General features: G+C 42.7%; 1 protein-coding gene across 3 annotated transcripts in view; it reads right to left on the reverse strand.

Moving 5' to 3' along the window:
• Positions 1-14,385, reverse strand: part of ELP4 (elongator acetyltransferase complex subunit 4) — a 242,131-nt gene that overhangs the window by 103,677 nt on the left and 124,069 nt on the right. For all 3 annotated transcript variants that reach the window (XM_044270248.1, XM_044270250.1, XM_044270249.1), the window contains exon 8: positions 1,884-1,992. In XM_044270248.1, the coding sequence (XP_044126183.1) occupies positions 1,884-1,992 (109 nt within the window). The remainder of the gene's footprint in view (positions 1-1,883; positions 1,993-14,385) is intronic.

Consider the following 14,385-nt stretch of genomic DNA (forward strand, 5'->3'; position numbering starts at 1 on the left):
ATCAGGGTTGCCAACCAGAATTTTTCTTTTTTCTGGACAACTTATCCCAAAATTACAGACAGCCAACATTTTTTATGGACAAATTTAAAAACCATGATGAATTCTAAAGATTATAAGTTATACAGGTTTACAGCTCATTATACTGATATAAACTCGTTACCAGCATTTACTGTGAGCTGTACCACCAAATTAATCTAGTCAGGTACCACCAGCCTCAAAAAAATCACGAACACACCAATTTTTACGGACTGTCCAGAAATTTTTGAACGGTTGGCAACCCTGCATCCTATGTGGCATATAGTTACAAGCAAACCCCAGCCTGGAGTTGGTCCTGTGTCATCTGATGTCTGGGGTCAAAAGACGAGAAACTAAGAACTGTTCCTTGGTGCTGCCTATACGTGGAAGAACCCTCTATTAGGCTATGCTAGATTTATTTTGAAGACTTATTGAAGTGTAGGGCCTAACGCATTTTGGAACTGGACCAGTGTAATGACTGAGTAATTAATCAGCTGATTCTAAAACGTAGTGAGTCTTCTACTTTGATAAAAGCTTTTAAAACCTTCAAGCATCAACTCAGGTTTAGTGCTCTTCCAACACAGGCAGCACCAAGGAACAGTCTTGCATTTGTGTTTCTGACCCTTTACAGTCCATCATTGGCAGATGTTGAAGGAAATAAGTATTGGTCATGTTAGATAGATGGAGACAGTGGTCAACCATGGGAATATTTGTCTGAAAGCCAACTCATGTGTAGGTAAGCTTTAGCTTAGGGTTGGACGTGGGTACAAAGACTTAAGGTGGCCATACATATTAGGCTGGGTTCACACTTCAGTTGTTTGATCAGTAAGGTATATTGGAAAGATCTGCATCTGTTCTGTGTTTTTGACCCACACCTGGTTTTGGCTCACAATAACTGATGGAAATAACTGATCAAATAAGTGTGAACTTAGTGTTAGTTTTAAGTTAATGAAAATGGACGATTTCAACCAAAATGATTGTTTGTCAGGTGAAGTTTTAGCCGAGTGATGACAGACCACCATCGTCTGAATGGAAGTTGGCTGTGCTTGAAATTTTCCTCCAGTAGGACCAGTAGATCTTTCGTTCATTGCCCCGGTTTCAATGAACATGTATGGCCAATCTGGACAACCATACAGGCCAATATGGAATAAAATGTGTATGGCTACATCTGCAAAACAACCGTTTACCATTTGATTGCTTGTCCAACTGCTGGTCAACCATCGTCTATCTAGTGTGTATGGCCAGGATTGTACCAGTTTGAATAATTTTTGCTTAAAAGAAAACTCAGTTCCACTAACCAGATTGGTATGAAATGCTACCATAGTAGTGAAAATGAACAGAGAACAAGAAAAAAAATCTAAAGCTTGTCAAATATATATTTTTTTTAGCTAAATGAATAGACTTTTCTATAGACTATTGTCAACTATCAGAACCAAAAACAAAGCATCAGCTGAATTACACGTATCTGAGCGTCTTTGGCCAGTCTGAGCTCTAGGGTAGACAGCAATTTGGATTGGTGGTGACGAGCCAAGATCTGAAGATAAAGATCAGTTACACTCACAGAAAAGTAGACTGGTGTAAACTGGTGTTCAGCGCTACTATGACTTTTTGGTCTACAGCCAACAAAGCAAGAGATGCTCTCCAATTCTCCACGCCTTCATTCCTACTAGGATAAGTTCTGTTTCTAGTACATTGACTTTACGTGCTGCTTGAAGTGATGTTTAGGATTTCGATTCTGACATTTGCCTCTGTCCAAGGATACCCCAGACACCCGCCATAGAAAATGAAAAAGGGCCATGAAGTTAGCATTAACGTAGTCCACAGAAGCTTCTCCGCCGCTCACCAGGTCTGTGGACAATTGAACTCACCATGATAGTCTTTGTATAATGGATTGGATTCCCTCTCTGAGCCGATAAATGATTCAAGGCCAACTACCGTATCTGACAAGTTTCTCACACGTGCAATAATTGCTTTATTCTGTAAAACAAGCAAAACAAAGTACACAGTAAGGAGGACGTAATTAGTGTTTGTGGGATAAATCCGTGTCTTATCAATGAGCAGAGAAATAGCCAGAAATAAATCTAGACTATAAAACAACACACAATCTGCCGCCTCGTGTGAGAGTGGAATCCAGGGCATGAAAAAGAGCGAGAGAGACTCTTACTCTCCTAATGTACAGAGTGACTCCAAAAATAACAAAAAGCAAACAACACAAAACACGGCTTATAATGGCTCTTAACATATAAGGCACTAGAAGTCATTAGAACAACATAGGTGCCCATAATCCAGTGGTTTCAGTGAAATCTTTATGTCAAAATGCAACGTAAAAGAGGGCAAAACCATATACATATTTAAAAAATCATGGAAAATATGCTAAACAGTATATGTAAAAAGGCAAAAAGGTGAAAAGATATAGGCAAACATGTAAAATCTAGATGAAGAACACAGTCATAAAAACATTAAATGCAGATGAAAAATATATCTGTACGGTACCTATAGCTCTGTACTGTGGAGATACAGGAAGTTTATGTGCTGCTGTATGGTGTGTCTGTTCTTAGCAGGTGCCAAAAATCATACCGTGAATGGGAGCTAAGCTGAAATACCCCGGCACGGCCACTGCGCAGTGTATGGAGCTGTCTGCTACTGGCTCCGTCCACTATAGTTTCCGGTTCCGCCAGATGATGAAATTGGTAGATCATGGGGGTGCCCACCAATCTGATATTGATGACCAATCGGAAGGATAGCCTATTCATATATAGAGGACGAATGACCCCTTTAAAGTTTTTATTTTCATTTTAGAATACATTTTAAAGGGGTGGAATGGTCAGACAGCCTTAGGCACACAACTGTATGGGTTTTGCAGACGGCAAACCACGGATCCTCAAAATATGGATATCGGCCGTGTGCATTCCGCGATTTAATACTAGAAATTACTATTCTTTTCTGCAAAACGGACAAGAATAGGACATGTTCTATAATTTTCAGAATGCCCAAATGGATGCAGGCAGCACACAGATGACATCTGTGCTGTCCACATTCTTTGCAGACCTATTGAATCGAACATGGTTGTGTGCATGAGGCCTTAAAGTGGTTTTCCGGGTTCAGAGCTGAACCCGGACATACCTCCATTTCCCCCCCGGCAGCCCCCCTGACTTGAGCATCGGAGCAGTTCATCCTCCGATGCTCTCCTTTGCCCTGCGCGATTCATTTTCAGGAGTTCCGGTGACGAACCGGGCTCTCCATGGGGCTGCCAGGAAGCCCGTGACGTCACCGGCACTGATGGGCGGGCTTTAGCCAGTAAAACGGCTAGGGCAGCGCTAAAGCAGGCCCATCAGAGCCGGCGAACTCGCCGAACACACGCCCGGCAGTGTGTTGTTGTAAACAAAAGAGCCAGTGCCCTGCGCGATCTAGCATGAGATGCTCCGATGCTAGCATCAGGGGGTCTGCCTGGGTGAATATATGGGTATGTCCGGGTTCAGCTCTGAACCCGGACAACCCCTTTAAAGTTATAAAAGAAGCTATATCATTGCTGAGTTCCTGGCAATTACACAGATTTCAGAGCAATGGCCAGAGTGGAAAAATCATCTGGCACTCTACAGATAGAAATGTTGGGAGCTGGGACCTGCTGCTTAGCCAGGGTTCTAGGCAAGCAAGGCAGACAGGCACTTACTGCTAAAATTGCTTCCCAGTCCCTGATGTGTGCTTACAGCTTCCAATCCATTATTGATGTGTTTCTTCGGGATTAATAATTTAAAGATTTTTATTAATTGCACATAAAAACTGCTTTTCAGACCATCGGTTTAATTTTGAAATAGGAAAACACTTGTCTTTGCTATTTTTAGGCAACACGCGGCTGCAGCAGGAAGGTTGCAGGGACTTTTAGTATTTCACACGATTTGAGGGATTGCAGCGCCTGACACGGTATCGTCTCATTCTATGGTGATGTCTGCCTGTTTTTGATGAGTGGGGTCAATCACATCATGACAATAAAATAGATAAGCAGTAGGGATGAGGCAGAGTATACAGAATGGTATCTAAATGATACATTATATATTATTTTTATTTGCGCATGCAGCCCCTTTCCCCCATAGCATGCATGACCTACACCTAGGTTTACATCTCTTCTCTTCCTTTGCCCCCTCCTTAAAAATTTTCCTTCATCCCAACTTCTTAAATACAGTCCCATTAACCTTTAGGCCTCATGCCCACGTCTGTTGTTGGCCTGTGCCTACAATATGTGGACTGCATCCATGAAATGGTGCACAAACGACCAACAATGGCCATGTCCATAAGCCCTTATTTTTGCAACTGCATGGTATAGAGCAGGGGTACTCAACTGGCGGACCGCTGTCCGGATTCGGTTGCCAGCTGTCCGGACCCCTGCATGCACCTGGGTGCCAGCTCTCAGGGGGTGCCACAGTCTAGAAGCAATGAGCGCTTCCATCAATACAGATGGAAGCCCTTATTGCTGGAACGCAGGGAGCTGCGGTCCTGTCAGTCACCGCTCTACTCCCCGCGCTCCTCCCCTCCTTCAGGCCGGCGGCTCTCTGAATGGTGAAGCAGGAAGAAGTCTTTCCGCTCCCCCATTCAGCCGCCACAGATCGCATGGCCAGCTTGTGTGGGCGGAGCCTGTAGTCCAAAAATGCACATGCTCCGCCCACACTGTGTCTGCAGGGGAGAGAGGACTGTGAGCTTCAGGAATGGGACATGGTGAGTAGGTAGTGTTTTTTTGGGGGTTTTTTTTTAACACAGAGGGGGCAAAATGGGCATTGCTAATGTGAAGCGAGCACAATGGGCATTTCTACTCTGGAGGGGCACAATGGGCATTTCTACTCTGGAGGGGCACAATGGGCATTTCTACTTTGGAGGGGGCACAATGGGCATTTCTACTTTGGAGGGGGCACAATGGGCATTTCTACTCTGGAGGGGGCACAATGGGCATTTTTTACTCTGGAGGGGGCACAATGGGCATTGCTAATATGAAGGGGGCACAACGGGCATTTCTACTATGGAGGGGGCACAGTGCACAGAGGGCAATACTACTATGAAGGGGCACAGTGCACAGAGGGCATTACTACTATGAAGGGGCACAGAGGGCATTATTACTGTGAAGGGGGCACAATGGGCATTACTAGCACAGTGGGCATTACTACTATTAAGGGGGCACAAAGGGGATTTCTACTATAGAGGGGGGACAGTGCACAGAGGGCATTACTACTCTGAAGGGGGCACAGTGCACAGAGGGCATTATTACTGTGAAGGGGCACAATGGGCATTATTACTGTGAAGGGCACAGTGGGCATTAATACTATTAAGGGGGCACAATGCCATTATTACTTTGAAGGGGGTACAATGGGCATTACTACTATTAAGGGGGCACAATGGGGATTTCTACTATGAAGGGGGCACAGAGGGCATTATTACTGTGAAGGGGCACAATGGGCATGATTTCTGTGAAGGGGCACAATGGGCATTATTACTGTGAAGGGGCACAATGGGCATTATTACTATTAGGGGGCACAATGGGCATTATTACTTTGATTTTTTACAATGTAAAAAAAATATTAATAATAATAATGTTGCGCTACACGCCAATCGTGTTGTCCTTATATATTTTTTGTTTTGAAGCTCGGACCTTCATCCTACCGCAGACTCGGGTATGTGGACCTTTACAAAAAGTACTTGAGTAGCCCTGATATAGAGAATTACCTATCAATTCAGGGTGCATTAAAGACTTCAGGCCCCAGTGCTGGGAGTGATAACATTGAACAGATTCTCCGTCTTAAAAAGACTGCCCTTCAACTAGACCTTTTCTGACCATGCCAGGCTCTTTGGGACTATTCCCCCCCAACATAACATTATGGCCCACAACTTGCCATCCCATTTATCACTCCTCTCTCTCTTTACCTTGCCCTTCTTTACTATCCACTTTCTCAGGATTTTTATAAAACTGAAAAAACAACAATACTTTGTAAAACAAACATAACAAAAGTAACAAAAAAAACAAAACAAGAACCATAAGGCCCATTGTTCTCTACAACGAAGGACTGCTGGAGATGGAACATCCCTTCAAATTTCAAAATTTCGACCAACAAAGGACCCCAACTGGTGAAAATGTTAATTATATTAGACAATTCTAGAACTCAGAATCACTCATTATTGTAGAATGAGTTCTTCAAGCATTTTTGAAATCTCTACCATTAACCAGTCCTTCTTATTTCTCCTTCAGCGGGGAATAATTACATCCTGGTGGTGCCAGCAACACTGAGGGGGTCTGAAAGGAGGAAGATGTCTCGCCTAATGTTGATGTCAGTGGGATATCTTCTGCAGATAGCCTGCTAAAGATACGGTTGTGGCAGTTCCATACAAAGTAACTTACATATAATGGACGCATGTTACACCTGTTATACTGCCCATGGGTGCTGGTCACATTTCTGAAAGGTAAACACCAAGGGGGTAATTTATTATCAGATATACGCCAGCATATGTAGCTTGCGGCATAAAAGTTATTTGCGCCGCAATCTGCGACTTTTCCCTGCTCACCCCAAATCTAAAAAAGGGGACATGGTGTGGTCAGGTCCGGCAGGCCCATCTCATTTATCTTTTTCTACGCCTGTTTTAGGCATAGAAAATGGTCTAAATTTAAACCAGCATGGAATATGGCTTACAATCTGACTGGCGGTGGAGGAGCTGAAGCTATGTAGAGGCCGGCACCTCTTCATAACTTTGGCGGATCCACCGCCAGGGCATTAGGTTAATAAGACTGGTGCCTAAAACGCCGGTCTTAATAAATGATCCCCCAAGTGGCCCTTTGCCTGTTTCCCTATAAGTTTCATCTTAGCCCCATCACTTGCTTTCAGAGATTTCATTAAGGTCCTCTCCTCAAGGTATGCAACTGGTAAACCAAAATGAAACAAAACCAAAATAAAATCTAAAAATGAGTCTTCTAACTTTATTCAAACTCTGATTCTGCAAAATATTGTTAATGTAAAAAAATTATTTAAAAATTTCCCAGGCCTAGAATAAATTTTACAAACAATCCTAAAGGGGCTGAATCACAAAACATATTCTGCATTTTTCAAACCAGCACCAGTATTCAGACACTTGAAGTTTAGTTCTGGTGGTAAATTCAGTTGATTGGACATGATTTGGAAAGACACAGACCTCTCTATACAAAATCTCACAGCTTACAGTGGATATCAGAGCAAATAACAAGGCATGGAGAAAAGAACTGCCTGTAGAGCTCAGAGACAGGATTGCGTAGAGGCATAGATCTGCAAAAGGACCAAAAAAAAAAATCTGCTGCACTGGAAGTTCCCAAGAGCACAGATGCCTCTATAATTCTTAAATGGAAGAAGTTTGGAACAACTAGGACTCTTCTTAGAGCTGCCATCCCACCAAGGTAATCAGGAAGAAAAGGACCTTGGTAAAAATGGTGACTAGGAACCAAATGCCAAGACAACATAGGAGTGGCTTAGAGACAACTCTGTGAATGTTCATGAGTGGCCCAGCCATGTCCTGACTAGAACCCAATGGAACATCTCTGGAGAGACCCAAAAACGATTGTCCACTGACGGTCCCCATCCAACCTGACAGAGCTTGAGAAGATCTGTGGAGAAGAATGGCAGAAAATCCCCAAATCCAGGTGTGTAAACCTTGCGGCATCATACCCAAGAAGACTGGGGGTTGTAATCGATGCCGAAGGTCAAATAAAGTCCTGATTAATGGGTCTGAATACTTTTCCATTTTAATAAATTAGCAAAGATTTCTAACATTCTGTTTTCACTTTCTAATTATGGGGTACTAAGTGCAAAATGATGAGGAACATTTTAAACATTTTGTTTATTTTAGCACAAGGCCGCAACATAACAAAATGTGAAAAAAGTGAAGGGGCCTGGAGACTTTCTGAATGCGCTACATGTATTTGGCCAATTTCATCTTACATCTAATGGCCAGTTCCAGCCTACGTCTATAGAAAGTTTTGTCATACGTCTCGGGTCAGTTTTATCCGATGTTTATGGCCAGTTTCATCCTAATTCTATGGATAGTTTTGTCCTACCGCTAGGGTCAGTTTTATCGTACAACTACGGACAGTATTTTTTGTACCTTTTGGGTCAGTTTCATCTTAGGTCTAAGGAGAGTTTTGTCCTGTGTCCATGTCCAGTTTTATCTTACGCCTATGGCCATTTACAAAGGAAGTCAATGGAAATGTCTATCTTACATCAATGGGCAGCTTTACGCTGTGCCTATGCACAATTTCATCCCATATCTATGGCCAATCTTAACTCTATGGTCAGCTTTGGAAGAGACCAATTGATTTAATTAAATATTAAGAGTTTTTTTTTAGGATTCAGTCTTCAAAAAAGTGAAGACTTATGTCACTGAGTCTAGAGGTATGCCAACAATCACCTATTTCCTTGGTTTCCCTTTCATAAAGCTCCTTTCTCTTGATGTGATCTGCCACCCAGATGTTATTAGGACCATCAACGTCAGGCATGTTGAGTGGGCGTGCATACATTAGCTAATGAGTCTGAACCTGACTAAAGAAAGGTGTTACAACGTTCCAAGATAGTTTTTGTTTTCTATTATTTGATGTAAAAGAATAGTACAGGCGCCTGCCTTCGACCTGAACACTACCATATCTGGCACAGACTGAGACAAAGGGTCTACAATCGGCAAGGTATTGTGTAACGATGGCAGAAACGTTACAATTTAGCAGTGGTTGAAGAGAGAATGACAACGCTACAACAATCCTGTCACATCACCCATGTGCTGGGGGTGTGGGGGATCTCACAGCTTGTAACTGTGAGGCTTTTAATGCACACGCTTCCTCCTCTTCTGTGACTGTAACATTACGACGAAACTTCACAATCATCCAGTTAAAGTGAGGAATGATTTTGTGCTGGATTTTAATAGAAGCCAGAAACTTGCTTTATGGACTATACAGATCTGAAAACTATATATCGACCATACAAATGTGAAGAAAAGAATATGAACATCGATAAATCGTGCACACTGATCAACGGAAAGTGCTGCAATAAAATAGGCAGAATATTTAAAGGGTTTATCCAGAAATAAAATGGAAAAAGGGAGGTAACATTTGCACAAAATTTACATTGAAAATGCCAGTAAAAGGAGTATGAATCTATATATCCTTGATGTAAATTGGAAGGTTATATCCACCGTTGCTTTTATTTCTACAATGAAAAACTAAAACTAAAGAAAAGAAACAAAAATAGAAAAAATATACTGTATTTTTTGCTCTGTAAGAAGCACCTGACCATAAGACGCAACTAGGTTTTAGTGGAGGACCCCCAATCTTCATTAGACCTCAAATCAGACCCCCCAATCCTCATTAGGCCTCAGATCAGACCCCCAATCTTCATCAGACCCCAGATCAGACACAAAATAAATAGAAGAACTTACCTCTACTGCTCGGTGCCACCACTCGGGAGATCCAGTAAGCTCTACCTGCAGCGCTGCACTGCGACCTGATGGCACACAGCATCAGGATATAGTGTGCGCCTACACGCACTTATGCCGGTCGGACCTTCGGGTATGCCCGAAGAAACACGTGAAACAAGTAGCTTGAACAGCAGTAAAAAAAACCTGCAAGCTGCATGGAGGAACTTCTAATAAAAACTGTTAAAAAACATGCTAAAAAAAACAAGACATGAGCTATGCGTTTTGGAGATGCTCTGTCACCTTTATCAGGCCTGATGAAGGTGATGGAGCGTCATATCAGGTCAACACATTACTGCTGCAACCAATCATTGCCCTCAGCAGTGCACAGGACCAGCCAGTGACTGCCTGAGGGGGGTCATGTGTTACTGACTTAACATCACCGCTTCAGCTAAGTAAGCAGAGCCTTGCTAGGAGAGCTAGAGTGGAGGCGCTGTATCCGCTAATTAAAGGGGATATCCAACTTTATATCAGACCTCAGAGTGGCTGACCCGTGGTGGTGATCATTCTTAACTGATCCTCGTTACTGGTTTGGTTTTTAGTCTCTATCGCTCCTTGGTTGCTCTTCATCTCTCTAGTATCAACATCCTGTTGACAGGTAGGGTGCACATGACCTGGCTGCAGCGGTGACCTGCTCCCCTTGAGTCACGATTGTCATTTGATGCAAGGGGAGCAGGTCTCCTCTGCGACCAGCTATTGGTATATTAGCAAACCAGGGAGATGAAGCGTCGTCCATCGGAGCGATAGAGGACGAACTTCAGAATAGAAAAAAACAGGCCAAAAACAGAATCTTTATAGCCTTTGGCTACTGATGTATTAAAGTTTATAAAAATATTCAGGGCCAAAAATGGGTCTAAAAAACAGGTAAGGAACCAGGTAAGGATCACCAGCGGGGGTCGGCCACTCTGAGGTCTGATATAATGTTGGATAATCCCTCAAAGTACAACTCACGTCTCCACTGCAGCCTGTTTCCCAGTGTTGTTCAGTTTCTTACTGAAACCAGACAACCCAATTGAAGATAAACTATCTTAATAAGACAGATATAGGTAACTTAAAGGGGATATTTAGGAGATATATAAGAAGTTTTAAAGGGGGTGTCAAGCTCTTATTACGTAAACATACTTTAAAGGGGTAAGTGATGGTAAACTGGTCAACTCCTTTAAGCTCTGTTCACATCGGTGTCATGGTCTCCATTTACAACAGAAAACATGGTAGGGTGTCGATACCAAAGAAGCCCTTGATTTATAATGGGGACCCCTGGGTTGCACCAAGGTTGAGGGACCCCCAGACACAGATATGAACACAGCAATACTTCTGGCAGTGTGACTAGAATGGAACCATGTTATCAATTTATAAAGCTCATACTCTATTATAATAACTCATGACTGGGATGATCTTGTATGGGTTCTTCCCTCGGATCATCATTAACGTGATAATAGTGACTGTCATTAACCATTTACACACCGCAATTACAGCTAAGTTGCTGTAACGCTATCTGTGTAAACTCACCCAATGAGAAGGGACTGGACGAAGATGTGAACTGTACATGCATCTACATTAATAATAGTATCATATCAATAGTTCACAAAATAGCAACTCTGGTTTACAAAACACGGGAGGATCATGTATTACGAATAAAACAGCGTGAATAGGTTTAAATCGGCTGAAAAATACATTACGTAAGCTAAAAGTTCCCCAGATAAATTAGTTGTTTCAGTTTAATGATTTTGGAAGCAAGTTTGTCTCCAGCACAAATAATTGCTAGTACCCAAATATCAAACTGAGCATCCAGCTGATGTCTACAATAAAGTGGCAGGTTAAAAGATACTAAAGTTTAAAATCAGCTTAGACTAATCCCATATTGAGTGCAAAATTATAGCTTGTCATCAAATGCAAGCTGGCAATCCGGGGGCCAGATGGGAGACTGGATGGGAAAAAGAGTTCATGCAGGTGGGAAAGTGATGGAGACTCGACAGAAGAGATCACTGCTCCCTCTGCTGGTGAGGACATCATCTCCATGTACGTTTCTCAAGTCAAGAGGAGAAACATATTTAAAATGTATATGGCAAATCATTCGGAATACCTCACCACCAAATATCAGCATCTTTTAAAATCCGGTGCTCCATTGTTCTTGCAAAATTCTTACTCTTTCCAAAAAATTTAGTGAAAATTTAGTTACGACCAAGACATTCTTTCAGGTTTCCTTGTAGGCCGTCAGATTCCTCCCTACCCATGAAGCTTGAAGACCTCTATTGAATGTGACCACTACCACCTCCTTGCTGGAAGCCAACAAGCAATGGCTTTTTACAGATTTAGAGTCTGGAAATGCTAAGAACCAAAAATTACTGACCCTGTTGTGATTTTTTTTACCCCATTATCTTGGTCTAGCATTCTAAGTCTTCCACAACTGGCAGGCATGTTAGTGATCTTTCCAGACCACTGAACTGGTATGTGGAGTTACACCCACTTAACCCCCATTACATTCTGCTTAGGTGCCACAGTAGTTCTAGCATTTTATTTGTGAAACAGTGCGCCGTTAGATTTTCCTACATTAGATAGGTGATTGGTGGATTATTTTGAAATGTAGGACTGCAAAGAAAAAAGAGTAAAAATGACATAGGGGTGGGTCCTCCGCTATGGACAATTCTTTATGAGCCAAAAAGGAGAGCCCATGATGGCGCAGCTCTTTCTCTGGAGAACCTGCCCAACATGTTATACTACAATATCCCTGCAGCAGCCACTTACAAGAGAAATGTATACTGGAGCTTCCGGTGTCAAAAACAGCTGAAGGCTCGGGGCCATGCAGTAGACCCTGCCATGAACAGCTGACTTCTGGGCTGGCTTTAAAGGGATTTCCAGGATTTTCATATTGACAGCCTCAGGATAGGTCATCAACATGAGATCAGGAGGTCCTACTCCTGGCATCCTAGCAGTTTGAAGCTGTGAGGTTCACCGGACTGCTGGTGAGTGCCTTGGCCTCCTCACAGGTTACTAAGAAAATCGTCGTCCCCTGAATAGTGGCTGCGCTTGGTTCTGCAGCTCAGCCCCATTCACTTCAATGTGCCTCTTCTTAGGCCATGTGATGTCATGTTTATAGGTTTCATGGCCTAAGAAGAGGCCTAAGTGCTCACTATTTGTTTATGGTTTCAATTCCTTTGACAGACATAAGGCTAAATGATTATATTCTGGATGCCTGCGACCACCACTAGAGGCAGCTCGTGAGCAAAGTGCATACAAGTAGTCAAAAAACTCAATAATAAAATGATATACAAGAAGCTCATCCTAGCAGTGGTTCTTATCCTAAAAAAAATTATGTGGCTTCTATAAAAATGTATTAAAAAATAATCAGCACATAATGTTGAACCTAAAAACAAAAAGGTGTTAGAAGGCAAACATTTACTTTAAAGTAGAAGCCCTAGCAGATAGAGGATGTAGCCATTTCTAGTGCAAGGCTGGGTTCATATAAATCAGTTTTATAAATCTGTAGTAAGCACTAGCAGCTAGCAGGCAGGCACGTGAGTTACGGCCGCCCGGCCTGCCTGCTAGTGCTTACTACAGGAGCGTGACATGTGTACCGGTAAGCACATGGGGAGCGCATCATTATTCAATTTAGATCTGATGATTAACACTACGTATAATACAGTACATACCGAGCTGCGGGGCCAGAGTACAGTGCCTGCACTGCCCCACCGCGCTCTCCCCGCCTACTACAGTGCCTCCCTAGGAATCTGTGAATGGGATAATGATGGGGGAGGGGGGGGGGGTCCGTGGATGGCATTATGATGGGGGGGGGGGGGGGTCTGTGGATGGGACTGTTATGGGGGGATCTGTGGATGACACATATAGCAGTGTCATCCACGGATCCACCACCCCATAACAGTGCCATTCACAGATCCCCCCCCCATCATAATACCATCCACAGATCCCCCCCACCATCATAATGCTATCCACAGATCCCCCACCATAATAATGCCATCCATAGCTCCCCCCATAACAGTGCCATCCATAGCTCCCCCCATAACAGTGCCATCCACAGATCCCCCACATAACAGTGCCATCCACAGATCCCCCACATAACAGTGCCATCCACAAATTCCCCACATAACAGTGCATCATCCACAGATCCCCCATAATAGTGTCATGCACAGACCGCCATTAGTTCAAACCCACCAAAAGCACACCTTTTGGTTAAAAATATTTTTTTTCTTATTTTCCTCCTCAAAAACCTGGGTGCGTCTTATAGGGCGAAAGATACGGTATATAACAAGTAAATAATATAAAATAATAATATAATATTTTTTTTTATAATTTTTATAATATATAAATTATAAAGTATTGTAAATATCTATTGTAAGTATTGTAATATATATGTAATGAAAACATTCTTCCATTTAGATTGATGCCACTTCAGACACATTTGTTTTTGGGGGGTAGGGGATGGTCGGGGGTGCCAAAAATGGTCACAGTTAATTCTGTGTCAAAATAAAAAAAAAAAAATATTCCAAACCCAAACCCCCCCAAGAAAATAACAAATATCTGGGAAATATGACAGACACTTGACCAATGATGAAAAGGTTTCTGTAGAGAGATGACGACTATTGTTCTCCTTTGAGCGCACAATTCAGAGGAGCTGTTGTGTAATATTGGCTGGTGACCAGAATCAGCCAGAACATGAGGGCAGTCTCTCTTTCCCCACTGTTTTCATCTGAATTCTGGCTGAAGACCCACACCAGCTCCCAACCTTCCAGAAGGCCCCCATCCCGGGAACCCTGCTCTACCATTTGCTTTGCTGATCTTAATCTCTGTAGACTTCCTAGCAGAGACTGTTCTGTGCTGAACTTGCACTTGCTTCTCCAAGTGAGCTATTAAACTTGTAGGTCAATTGTGGCACTAACAACTTGGGAAGCT

The sequence above is a fragment of the Bufo gargarizans genome, chromosome 10 (genome assembly GCF_014858855.1).
Source record: "Bufo gargarizans isolate SCDJY-AF-19 chromosome 10, ASM1485885v1, whole genome shotgun sequence".
In the NCBI taxonomy this organism is placed as follows: Eukaryota; Metazoa; Chordata; class Amphibia; order Anura; family Bufonidae; genus Bufo; species Bufo gargarizans.